Source organism: Rhinopithecus roxellana, chromosome 1 (assembly GCF_007565055.1).
Source record: "Rhinopithecus roxellana isolate Shanxi Qingling chromosome 1, ASM756505v1, whole genome shotgun sequence".
NCBI lineage: Eukaryota > Metazoa > Chordata > Mammalia > Primates > Cercopithecidae > Rhinopithecus > Rhinopithecus roxellana.
This window is the reverse complement of record NC_044549.1, coordinates 199,545,026-199,557,143: the sequence shown is the minus strand read 5'-3', so window position 1 is coordinate 199,557,143 and position 12,118 is coordinate 199,545,026. Positions and strand designations below refer to the sequence as shown.

Sequence of the window (12,118 nt, the reverse complement as noted above, 5' to 3'; positions counted from 1 at the left end):
GGGTTGCCTGTCAGATACCCCCCACCCTGTGCCACCCTCTCTCCAGACCCACTTCTTCCATTATAGTCATGGACTCGACACTGAGATTAGAGATTGTGAATCTAGGCAAGGCACTTGGTGAAAGAAATTATGAACCAGGTCACCAGTGTACACACCGCTGGCCTGAGGCCCAGGGACAAAGCAGAGAATTGGATCCAGACCCTGTCCTCTCTCTGGGCAGAAGATCTGTCTTTGGCCAGAGAAGCTCGATGGCCTGCTGGGGTGGGCTTCAGAGGGAGTCAGAGGAGGAATCAGCTGACAGCAAGGACACTTGACTTTGTTTTTTAGCTTTATTGAGATATAACTCACCGACTTGAAATGTGCAGTTTAATGGTTTTTAGTATATTCACAGAGTTGTTCCACCATTACCACAGTCTAATTTTAGATTATTTTCATCACTCCAAAAAAGTGATGAATGTGCCCATTAGCAGTCACTCCCCAACCTCTGCCCCCAGCAACCACGGATCTATTTTGTGAATCTGCTGATTCTAGATGTTTCATGTGAATGGAATGAATGAAAAACAGCTGGAATGAATGAAAAGGCTACAGAATAAGATGTTTTAAAGAAATGAAGAGTATCATTTTCACGAACACACATCAATCTATGTTAAACATGTCCTCTTCAGGGGACCTGCCTTGAGGAGCTCTTGATGTTGCTTGTAATCAAGGTAGTGGGTGCGAGGGTATGCAGGGTGAGCACACCAAGGTCCCCATGTACACAGCAAGCCTTCCCCTCCAGCAGCTCCTTCCCGTACACCCTTGTTGCTGTGTTTGAGACCAGGCCAGAGTTGTTAGGTTGTGAATCACAGGAACAGAACCAACCCCTCACCCTCCCGGGATCCTTAGTCCCTGGTGGAACTAGAATGTGATAGAATGTTAATGGAAGTAAATGAGATGTGGTGTGCAGAAGAGGCAGCATGGAGCCTACGTATAGCAGGCCCTCAGTGTACACTCTTTGTACACCTTTGTCCCCTCTAGGCTTGTCAGGGGCCCATCCTGCTCCCTCACCACCACCAGCTGCCAGCCTGAGCAAGCACACGGTTGTGTTAGGGACACAGCGCTGATTCTCCCTCCGTGCCTTTTTCATTCCCCTTTTGATTTCTCTTTGATCCACATGTTTGAGTTTGTTTTTTAGTTTTCAGATATTTTGAGATTTTCCAGAGATCTGCTCTTGATTTCTAATTTAATTTCATTGTAGACCTAGAACATACTTTGTATAACTTGAATCCTTTGAAGTTTGAGAGGTGTTTTCTTAATGGCCTGGAACAAAGGTGTCCAATCATTTGGCTTCCCTGGGCCACATTGGAAGAAGAATTGTCTTGGGCCACACATAACATATACTAACACTAACAATAGCTGATGAGCTAAAAAAACAAACAACAACAACAACAAAAACTCATCATGTTTTAAGAAAGTTTACAAATTTGTGTTGGGCTGCATGCAGAGCCTTTCTGGGCCGCAGGTTGGACAAGCTTGGCCTAGAATGTGACCTACCTGGGTGAACGTTCCAAGTGCACTTGAAAAGGATGTACCTTCTGCTATTGTGGGGTAGAATGTTTTTTTTGTTTGTTTGTTTGTTTGTTTGAGGCAGTTTCACTCTTGTTGCCCAGGCTGGAGTGCAATGGCGCGATCTTGGCTCACTGCAACTTCTGCCTCCCAGGTTCAAGCGATTCTCCGGCCTCAGCCTCCCAAGTAGCTGGGATTGCAGGCAAGCGCCACCATGCCCAGCTAATTTTGTATTTTTATTAGAGATGGAGTTTCACTATGTTGGCCAGGTTGGTTTTGAACTCCTGACCTCAGGTGATCCACCCATCTCGGCCTCCCAAAGTGTTGGGATTATAGGCGTGAGCCACCGTGCCCAGCCGCAACGTTCTATTATAGATGCCAATTAGGTCAAGTTAGCTGATGGTGTTGTTCGTCTTCTGTTTCTTCATTGAGTTCCTGTCTACTTATTCTATCAATTATTAAGAAAGAGACATTGAAATCTCCAACTATAACTGTGAATTTGTCCATCTCTCCTTGCAGTCCTACCACTTTTTGCATCATGTATTTTGAAGCTCTGTCATTAGGGGCATAAACGTTTAGGATTATTGTGCTTTTAATGAACTGACATATTTATCATTATGAAATTATCCCTGGTAATATTCTTTGATATAAAATCTATGTTATGTGATATTAATACAGTCAAGCCAGCATTCTTTGGGCTAGCATGCTAGCCTGGTAATCTTGTTTACATCCATTTACTTTTAACCTATTTGTATCTTTATATTTAAATAGCATTTCTTGTAGGCATGATAGGGTTGGGCAGAGTCTGGTAATCTCTGCCTTTTCATTGGAATGTTTAGGCTATTTTCACTAACTGTGATTGCTGTTAAGGTTAGGTTTGAGTCTGCCATCTTGGTATTCATTTTCTCTTACCCCATCTCTTTTTTGTCTCTCTTCCTCAGTTTGTGAGGGCAGTTGTTGGGCTCACCCTGTTCCTGTCTCTCAGGGATCACTATCCTGCATTGCCTGATAACCAGTGTCTTGAAAACTGTCCTTTTCATATGTTTTCTATTTTTTGTTTTGTTGTTGTTTTTGTTGTTGTTGTTGTGTCCTGGGAGGGTAAATCTTAGATATTCTCCCATGCCTTTAAATATGTTGTCTCCACGGCCAGAAACAGCCAGACCCCTTCTCACTAGCTAACTTGTCCTAACTCAGCATCACCTTTTCCAGGAAGTCTCCCCTGGCATTCAGCCTCCTGCCTCCCACCCCCAGGCTAGAATGGCGCCCCTTGCCAGTTCTCCCCTCCTGGTACTCTCACCCCAGTGTAACTGAATGTTTCCTTCTTTGTGATCGCCATTAAACCACAAGATTCCTGAGGGCAGAGCCCTTTGTGGGAATTCACTTCATTTTGGGAACTGTGTAGAGTTTGGGAGCATGTAGAGTTTTGAGAAATATGCAGCTGTGTTCAAGATTAAGTTGAGAAAGTAATCGCATCCTTATATTAACAACTATTTTGGATTCAGTTATTTTGTACAAGTTAAAAATGTTTAATAGGAAAAAATAAAAACTGAATGTAATAAAAATTGTATTTCTGAAAAAGAAGCTACATTTTATTTTGTAAAGAATAAAAATGGTCACTTCTGGGGAAGTTTACCTCATTAGGATCTCAAAGTTGCTCAAATGCTGCTTCCGTCGTCTGTAGACCTTCTGGTCCATATAACCATTTATGTGTAGTCAGTCTTAAACGGAAGTCTTAGGGACACTTTATAAGACAAGACCCTCTAGGTGCTAGTCACTTCTTTAAAAAAAAAAAAAAAGAAAGAAAAAATTAAGGGCTGGGTGCAGTGGATCATGCTTGTAATCCCAGCACTTTGGGAGGCCAAAGCGGGCGAATCACGAGGTCAGGAGTTCGAGACCAGCCTGGCCAACATGGTGAAACACTGTCTCTACTAAAAATACAAAAATCAGCTGGGTGTGTTGGTGTACACCTGTAATCCTAGCTACTCAGGAGTCTGAGGCAGGAGAATCACTTGAACCCAGGAGGCACAGGTTGCAGTGAGCGGAGATCGTGCCACTGCACTCCAGCCTGGACGACAGAGCGAGACTCCATCTCAAAAAAAAAAAAAGAAATTTTAAATGTTGGTGGCTCTGGCCAGGCATGGTGGCTCACACCTGTAATCCCAGCACTTTGGGAGTCTGAGGCGGGCGGATCACCTGAGGTCAGGAGTTCAATACCAACCTGGCCAACATGGTGAAACTCCGTCTCTACTACAAATACAAAAATTAGCCGGGCATGGTCGTGGGCGCCTGTAGTCCCTACTACTCGGGAGGCTGAGGCAGGAGAATTGCTTGAACCTGGGAGGCAGAGATTGCAGTGAGCCAAGATCATGCCACTGTACTCCAGCCTGGGCAACAGAGTAAGACTCCATCTCAGAAAAAAAAAAGAAAAAAAAAATGTTGGCTGGCTCTGCCTTATCTCCTGGTATATTTTCAGTTTTAAAATGAGGCCTGTGAATGATGGTTTCCAGTTGCATCCATGTCCCTTACAAAGGACGCAAACTCATCCTTTTTTATGGCTGCATAGTATTCCATGGTGTATATGTGCCACATTTTCTTAATCCAGTCTGTCACAGATGGACATTTGGGTTGATTCCAAGTCTTTGCTATTGTGAATAGTGCCGCAATAAACATACGTGTGCATGTGTCTTTATAGCAGCATGATTTATAATCCTTTGGGTATATACCCAGTAGTGGGATGGCTGGGTCATATGGTACATCTAGTTCTAGATCCTTGAGGAATCGCCATACTGTTTTCCATAATGGTTGAACTAGCAGCTGGAAACCATCATTCTTAGCAAACTATCACAAGAACAGAAAACCAAACACCGCATGTTCTCACTCATAGGTGGGAACTGAACAGTGAGATCACTTGGACTCGGGAAAGGGAACATCACACACCGGGGCCTATCATGGGGAGGGGGGAGGGGGGAGGGATTGCATTGGGAGTTATACCTGATATAAATGATGAATTGATGGGTGCTGACGAGTTGATGGGTGCAGCACACCAACATGGCACAAGTATACATATGTAACAAACCTGCACGTTATGCACATGTACCTTAGAACTTAAAGTATAATAAAAAATAAATAAATTAAATAAATAAATAAATAAAATTTAAAAAAAAAAATGAGGCCTGTGTCTTAGCTGGTAAGTAGGTTGAAGAGCCTACCCTGGTGGGGAAGAAGTGAGCCATTCAAAGACCTCCCCCTGAGCCCTGGCCCTGTCCAGCACACACCCTTTGCACAGATGTTGTCTCTGACAGTGAGGCCCTTCAAAGATCGTCTGAAAAAAATCAGTATCACTGTCTCCTGGGACTAATTTCTCATTCTCAGGGAAGGTAGAAAGTGAATAGGAGGCTGAGGCACAGATGCGGGAGGATGAAAGAGTCCTGGGGCACAGGGACCAGCCAAAGCACAGCCAGGAGACAGGCCTAGGTGGAGCCAGGGACGTTGAGCCTGGAGGAGAGTGGGCCCAGCAGCTTTGTGCCTGGAAGGTTGTTATCTGGAAGGAGGTCTCAGCCTGTCCTGTGAGACCCAAGGGCAGCACCAGAACCAACGGGAGACAGCTGGACAGGTGGATCCCACCTAGACTAAGCTTCTTATCCTGAGGCCAGAAAAGGGTTTCTCCTTTAGCCCATGGAGTGTTCTAGCATCTTCTGTGTTCAAGGCTAGGGGATCACTCCTTAAGGGCGCCAACCAGGTCATGATTCTGGAAGAAACTCATAGCCACTAGTCATCAACAGCCTCAGGGTATGGGATGGCACTGTGCCACTACTGGGGCTGGTCCCAGCTCTAGCCCTGCTCAGCTGTGACCTCGGGCAACACACAGCCTCCTCCCCGAAAATAAAGGGTCTTCCCTGAGGATTCCGAGGGCCCTCTCGGCCTCTGTGATGTTTTTGCCTATCTGCTTTCCCTCCCAGGTCCTCATTCCCACGACCCGATGCAACTCCCACAAGGAGAACATCCAGGGCCAGCTCAAGGTTCGCATGCCTGGCATCTACATGCTTATCTTCGACAATACCTTCTCAAGGTAGGGCCACTTCAGGCACCAGCTCCACATCTCCAGGCCTCTCTTCCACCTCATCTCAAGAGCAGAGGTGGACACTCAAACAAATTATTTGTCAGTAACTTATTATTAATCGTTCTTGATTGTTGACCACTCTCCCATGGTGTTCCAGTGTTTGTTTAGAGATTTTGTGGCACACAGGCTCATGCTTGCAGAATCTCTCCATGTCCCTGCTGAGGGGAAGAGGAGTGACACTCTTAAGTCACACAGCCAGTAGTGGCGCCAGATCTGAAACAGGCGGTCTGGCCATTCTGAACTCTTAATAACCAAGGTGCCCTTTCCCTCTCTCTGATGTTGATTCCCACTGCCCTGCCACTGCCCTGCCCAAAGAAGGGGCTCAGGAAATACAATGGAAGGACTGAATGAATGAATGAACGAGAAAGGGAGGAATAAAAGAAGGAAGGGCAGAGCTTGAGATAAGCAGGCCCAAGACGACACCGCGAAGCCCCTGGCCGTGTGGCGGGAGCGGCAGGTGCCATCTCTGGGAAGCACTCTGAGAACCAGCTAAGGTTCAGGAGTGTATAGTTTAGAAGATAGGAGAGAAGCTGGACAGGAGAATGGGAATAGGGAGATAACGTCAGAGGGACAGCAGGAGGGGAGCGGAGAGAGGACCAGCATTGACTGAGCAGCCAATCATGTGGACAAGGGTGGTTAGGACTGCTGGGCACCTGCCCCTGTTTATGTCTTCTGCTTCAGCACAGACCCCTTAACTGGAACTGGCTCCTTAGAGAGAACTGCCCAATCTGTTTCTGGCCACATCCCACATCCTCTCTGAGCAAGGTCCTGGGCTACTGGTCACATCCCCAGCATGAGTACTTGGCTCTTAGTAGAATAACTAGACAGGACACTAGGGAAAAGCTATGTCATCCCCTCACCACCTCCAGGCCTTGAACTGCCAGGGCTTGTGGCCAAGAGTGCCCACCACAGGAGGGGTTGGAAGATGAACTTCCCACCTCGCCCCCTCCCGCCCCTCCCTACACTCCCAAGCGGAAATGAAAGCACTCCTGGAGTTAGCAGGACCTCATGGCATAGGCCTGTCATGGCCAGAGAGCTCTCTTTGGAGCCACCCTCTACCCCAAGAGTGGACATGAGCCCCAGCCCCTCTTGAACAGGATAGGGCAGTGGTTAGGAGAAGGAGAATGGGTTGGGGACCACCAGGCCCAAGCTCTGCTCTTCCCCCAACGGCCCTTAGTTGAGTCTCCATTTCCTACTCTGCAATGGCAGCCACACTGTGGTTTGATGGAGAGACCAAGGAGAGGTATGATGAGGGCAGAGCACCGTCCCAAGCCTGAGCAGGTTCCCAGTTACCCCTGGAGGTGGCCATGGTGCCGTGACAAACTCTGGCCTTGGCCCCTTGAGGTCATCTCAGGGAACTACTTGAGATTTCCAAACTATGGATGTCAGAACTAAGTTAGCTGCCAAGTCAGAAAAAATCCGTGCTGGCCTCCGCCATATGCCTCCTCCCATTGCCTGCTCCTCACCCCCCCATACACACACTGTGCAGTCCCCACCGCCAGCTGCTTCAGAGCAGCCACGTGAGGGAGGTGACATTCACAGCCTGTGACCAAAAGGACATTTCTGTACCCAAGCCTCAGGAGAGTCCACGGTGATGTCCCGAGACCTCCTGACCCTCACAGGGAGAGAACTCCACTAGACAGACAGGAAATGGGGCACGGGGCTCCAGCACCCACACCCGACCAGGTCACTGCAGAGACCACAGAGGCCTCAGCAGCAGCTGCCACGCCTCAGACTTTCAGCTCTCAGGTAACACCCTCCCTTTCCATTTCTCTTTCCTCAGGTTTGTCTCTAAAAAGGTATTTTATCACTTGACGGTTGATCGGCCTGTGATCTACGATGGAAGTGATTTCCTGTAGCTTCAGCACCTCGGTAGCTTCACTTCATCCACAGGAAACACTACTCTTCCTCACCTGTCACATAAAGCATTTTTTTAAAACGTCAGCTGCTCCAAAATCATCAACTCTGCCCCTCTGGAACAGAGGCCCCTGAGCTGCCCCTCAGAGGCGGCGTCCGGGGAGCACTTTGTGCTCAGCACTCTGCACCGGCCACTCTTAGCCCCCAAGGCTTTGAAGGGCTCAGGCAATGTTTCCATTAAGTAGAGACCCAGCTGTTCTCACACCCAAAGGGATGCTCTGCCAGAGGTGTAAACACCCAGGAGACCGTCAGCCTCTCCTGGGAGCACGGTTGGCACTAGGCCTCCTGTGGAGAGTTTCACGGGCAGGGTGATCCCAACTTCTGCCTGTGGAGAGATTTTCTGCCCTGCCCCACCAGGGTCTCACATCTTGGAGACCTGAGCTGGGTGCCCTGGCCATGCCCTGTGGCTGTGACGCCCTCAGGTACTCCCGGGAAGAGGAGGCACACAGCCGTCGCGTGAGTCAGGGTGCCAGGGAACCCTCCTGAGATCCTGACTAGCCTCCTCCAGTCATGCTCTTGTCCCTCACTGCCCCAGTAAGCTGGAGGCTGCTCCAGAACTCAGCAATGTTGGAGGGGCCTCTAAGCTGCACTCTCTTCCTGGCCCTTTTGTCTGGGTGATTCTGTCCTCAAATAAAGCCCTTCACTCAGCCAGGCCTCTCCACAGCCCAAAGCATTGCCCTAAGAATCAGAAGTAAAGATAATCCGAGAACAAAACCCACTGTACTGGGGGCCTGCGGTGGCTGTGTGTACACTATATCTAATGCCCAAATGCCAGCCAGTGTGGATGTCGTGACCACAGAGCAGGCTTGTGCATTGGCTTTAGAGCTACTCCTCAGCTGATGGCCCATGTTTGTTTATATAAATAAGAGCTTCTGCACCGCCTGCAGACGTGTTTACTAATGATCATAGCCAGGATTAGAACCACTTTCAAACACTGGGGCCTTCTTAACAAAAGTCTTTGATAACTTAAAAACCAAAGTGACAGAGTAAACAGAGGCATGATGGATCCCTGGGCCCCACTCCCCTCCTGACAGGTTCCCTGACAGCCCATTTGCCCACTTCCCGCTGCTCGGCCCGCACCTGACCTCTAGGAGACATCCCCCCCTTGAGGCAGAGAGATCCTGTTGCCTGTTCCCAGACAAGAATTAGTTAATCTTCCCTGTTCTCTGTGGTCCTTTTCTTCTCCAACAGCAGAGAGCTCACCTTGGACAGCTCTTTGTTCCTTGTTCATGGAACCAGCTGCCCGCAGTCAGGTCCCAGGTTCTTCCATGGGTGAACAAGCATCTGACAAAGGTCCTACTTTGGCCAGGGGTGAGGGAGAGAGCCCCAGGCAGGCTATCCAAGAATCTGAGAGCTGGGCCCAGCAATTCCTCCAGCTAGCCTTGTGACCCAAGTCCAGTCACACATTTCCCAAAGTTTCTCTTTGTCATAACCCTGGTCTGGCTGGTTTTGAGGGCTTGAGAATGGGTCAGGAACTCCAGGCGAAGTCCAACAGAGACCCCAAACCCACCACACACCAGCAGCCACAGCCTCACCACCAGCAAAGAGGACTATTGTGGGGCCACAGCTAAGGAGTCATTTCTGGAATGGACTCAGACCTTTGAACAGGAGAGTTGGGCACTTCCAGTCAGTTGACACAAAGCATAAGGAATGGGGAATAGAACCTTTCAAAGAGGTTGCCCAGAGAAAAGCTGGGCCTCTTGCATTTGGCTTCCTTGGAGCAGCCTCTTCTGGCAGAAAGCCATCAGGTGCTCAATCATCTTCCCCTGGCCAAGGCTCTGACCGTGCTTAATATTGGAATAGAAGTGGCCAGGCCCCCAGCGACTCTTCTTGGCCTCATGTTTGTCCTCACAGGCATGCCACATGGCCTGAGATGATTCAGAGCAAATCATGCTAACTTTGAATCCATCCAGCCTCTTGCAAAAGATAATCAGGAGTCAGCTTGTTCACTGTAAGAAAGAAACTAATGAAAGAGAACCCAGAGCAATCTAGAATCTTTGAGTGCTTAGCTTTCTGAGGATACTGCGGAGACTCTGGCCAAGCTGATGACCTTCTGAAGTGTCATTGGCACCATATGCAACAAGAACCACCATTCACTGAGTAGCTGACAGGTTTGGGGCCCGGGACATTCCATCTGAGGTCCTTTCTGAACATGTCACTCACCACAGCAGAAGACTAGTTGCAGCTTACCCAGAACCACTCCTCCAGGAGAGCTGGGTGTCTCGTGCGCACCACCTTCAGCGCTGACTGCCATTGTTCAAAGAAAGCCTTTGCTGCATTCGGAGGACTGCCCCGTGCCCCGAGGTGACTTCCTAACTATGTGGTTTCATTAGCAAATTTATTTTTTGTGCCGAGTGGACATTTGTATTTTGTTAGGTTGCTGTTCAAGCTCAAGTTTGCTGTGCTCTCTGCAGCTACAGAACATCTTGGCATATTTAAGAGTGGCTTTTATAAATAGCTTTATTCTGATTTTAATCAGATTCCCAACTTTACTGAGAATTAAGGACTGGGGTACTTTTTAAAAAATGCAAATAACAATTGAAGAACCACTGCTGCAGTTGGTAACCCTGGCTAGACTGAATTACACTAGAAATCAGCCAGAAGGAAGCGTCCTTGGGATCCCAGATCACTCTTTAAAAAAAAGGGGGGGGGAGGGTGAGCAGCCCCTTGATGGCTCATCTCTCTGCATAACAGTCACGTCTTCATATCGATACCAGATGCCTTCTTCATCATGCCACTGAAGCCACTCACCACCGTCAAGAACATACCAACCTCTGTCAGACGTACTTAGCTGCAAACAAGGAGGCACGTTTGGCACAAAGTGTCCTCCAGGTCCAAGTGGACTCTACAGAGTGCTTGACCTCAACACACTGGACTCCAGGTGGACTGGACCAAGAGCAGGCAAAGACACGGGAACTGAAAAACTCCACAGGGTTTGGAAAATAGAAATGAAAAGCCACATCATATAACTCAAGAATAGATAGTGTTTTGGAAATTTTAAAATTATCATCTAAGGTGGTGAAACTATTTCAGGCCAAATGAAAGGAAATCCCCATTTGGGGATGAAATCACAGAGCCTGTGTTTTGTGATATGGTTGGATGTCCACTGATGAAATTTTAAAGAAGTTTCATTTTTAGAAGTATACCTGATTTCATTTTTTAAAGTGCACATGATTCTACATGTGAGAATTCTTTAGGCCAAGAAACTGTCCTTGGCTCAGAGGTGTTGGGAATTAAAGCAGAGAGAAGCCATTCGTGATGCTGAGAACCAAGGATGGTCATGTACACAAAGACCATGGAGACGGCCATTCTTGTTTACAAAACACTTAGCAAGAAAGCACTTTGTAGGGGAACCTTAGTAAATTCTCATTTCATTACGTTTCTTCCAAGGAAACAGGAGAGACTGAATTAATAATTCTCTCTTTCCTCTTAAGCACTTTTAAAATAATAAAGTATATCTCGAAATTTTAGGAGGCATCTCTGATTTTAAAAAAAGAAAAAAAAGAAAGGCTGCTTGACGTATGTTATCCAGAGACACTCTGCCTCTGGTGGCTGCAGAGCAACTCCCAAGCCTCATTTGGAAGGCTTAACATTTGGAATTGCACTTTAATTGATTAATCCTCAATTCATGTGGCCTTACGGGATGGTGGGTCTGGGACCCCAATTCATTCTTATCTGCCAAAGAATTACCTAGAAGTACATCAAACACCAGCACCCCACCTGCACAATGGGGGTGGAAAACTTTTGTATCCCTAAGCATATTATTTTATAGTGTCTGCCATGCCATGTGGAAATACTTTATTTTTTAACCTCAGGATTTAAATAAAGTAAACACTACGACATTTAGACATTTGTCTCTCATTTTTTGGGGATATAAAGTCATGACAAAGTTATCCAGAGCTGAGTTGGAGTTGAGCTGTGCTGCTGGGAAATAGAGCATCTTTTATGGTGGCTTTTCAGGGGGACTTTAGCCAGCAGATGTTCTGGGAAGTTTCCAAGTGGCCTGGCACCTGGCTACTTCCGGCCTGCTGTGAGGGTGGTGTTTAGACCTGCCTGAGACAGCCTGTCTTTCAGTCCATGCTGCTATGCCCTATGGGCTTCTAGCCCTCAGCTCAAATGTCCAGATCTCCCAGGGCACCCACAGAGCATTTCGAACAAAGAACAGACATCTGAGTTTACCGGAACAGTGGGGCTGGGGAGAAGCATCATGGATGGCCTAAAACCACGATTAGTCAATATGAGGTACAAAGCTGGGCAAGACTGCCAGGCTGAGATGGCTGGCAGAGGAAGAAGTCAGCCCTCCCATTCCCGCATACCCTTCTCTGGCTGGGTCAGCAAAGAGCCTGGACAGAGGCCCAGAGGGGCGTGTCTGGTCAGTGCTGGATATTGGACTGAGCTCAGGCTGGGCAGCCCACCCACACTCACCTCACACCCCCACTCCACGGATGACCAGGGCTGTGTCCATGGAGTGCTCTGCGCCTCAAAAGAACACCTCCCCACACCGCCCTTTCACTGCCCTTCCTCCGCCAGCCCTCT

General features: G+C 48.0%; 1 protein-coding gene across 1 annotated transcript in view; it reads left to right on the top strand.

Moving 5' to 3' along the window:
• FYCO1 (FYVE and coiled-coil domain containing 1) overlaps window positions 1–11,428 on the top strand; it is a 79,801-nt gene extending 68,373 nt beyond the window's left edge. The window contains exons 17-18 of the mRNA XM_010374799.2: window positions 5,505–5,614; window positions 7,449–11,428. Coding sequence (XP_010373101.1) covers window positions 5,505–5,614; window positions 7,449–7,524 — 186 coding nt within the window. The 3' untranslated portion in view covers window positions 7,525–11,428. The remainder of the gene's footprint in view (window positions 1–5,504; window positions 5,615–7,448) is intronic.
• Window positions 11,429–12,118: the final 690 nt, after the last annotated feature.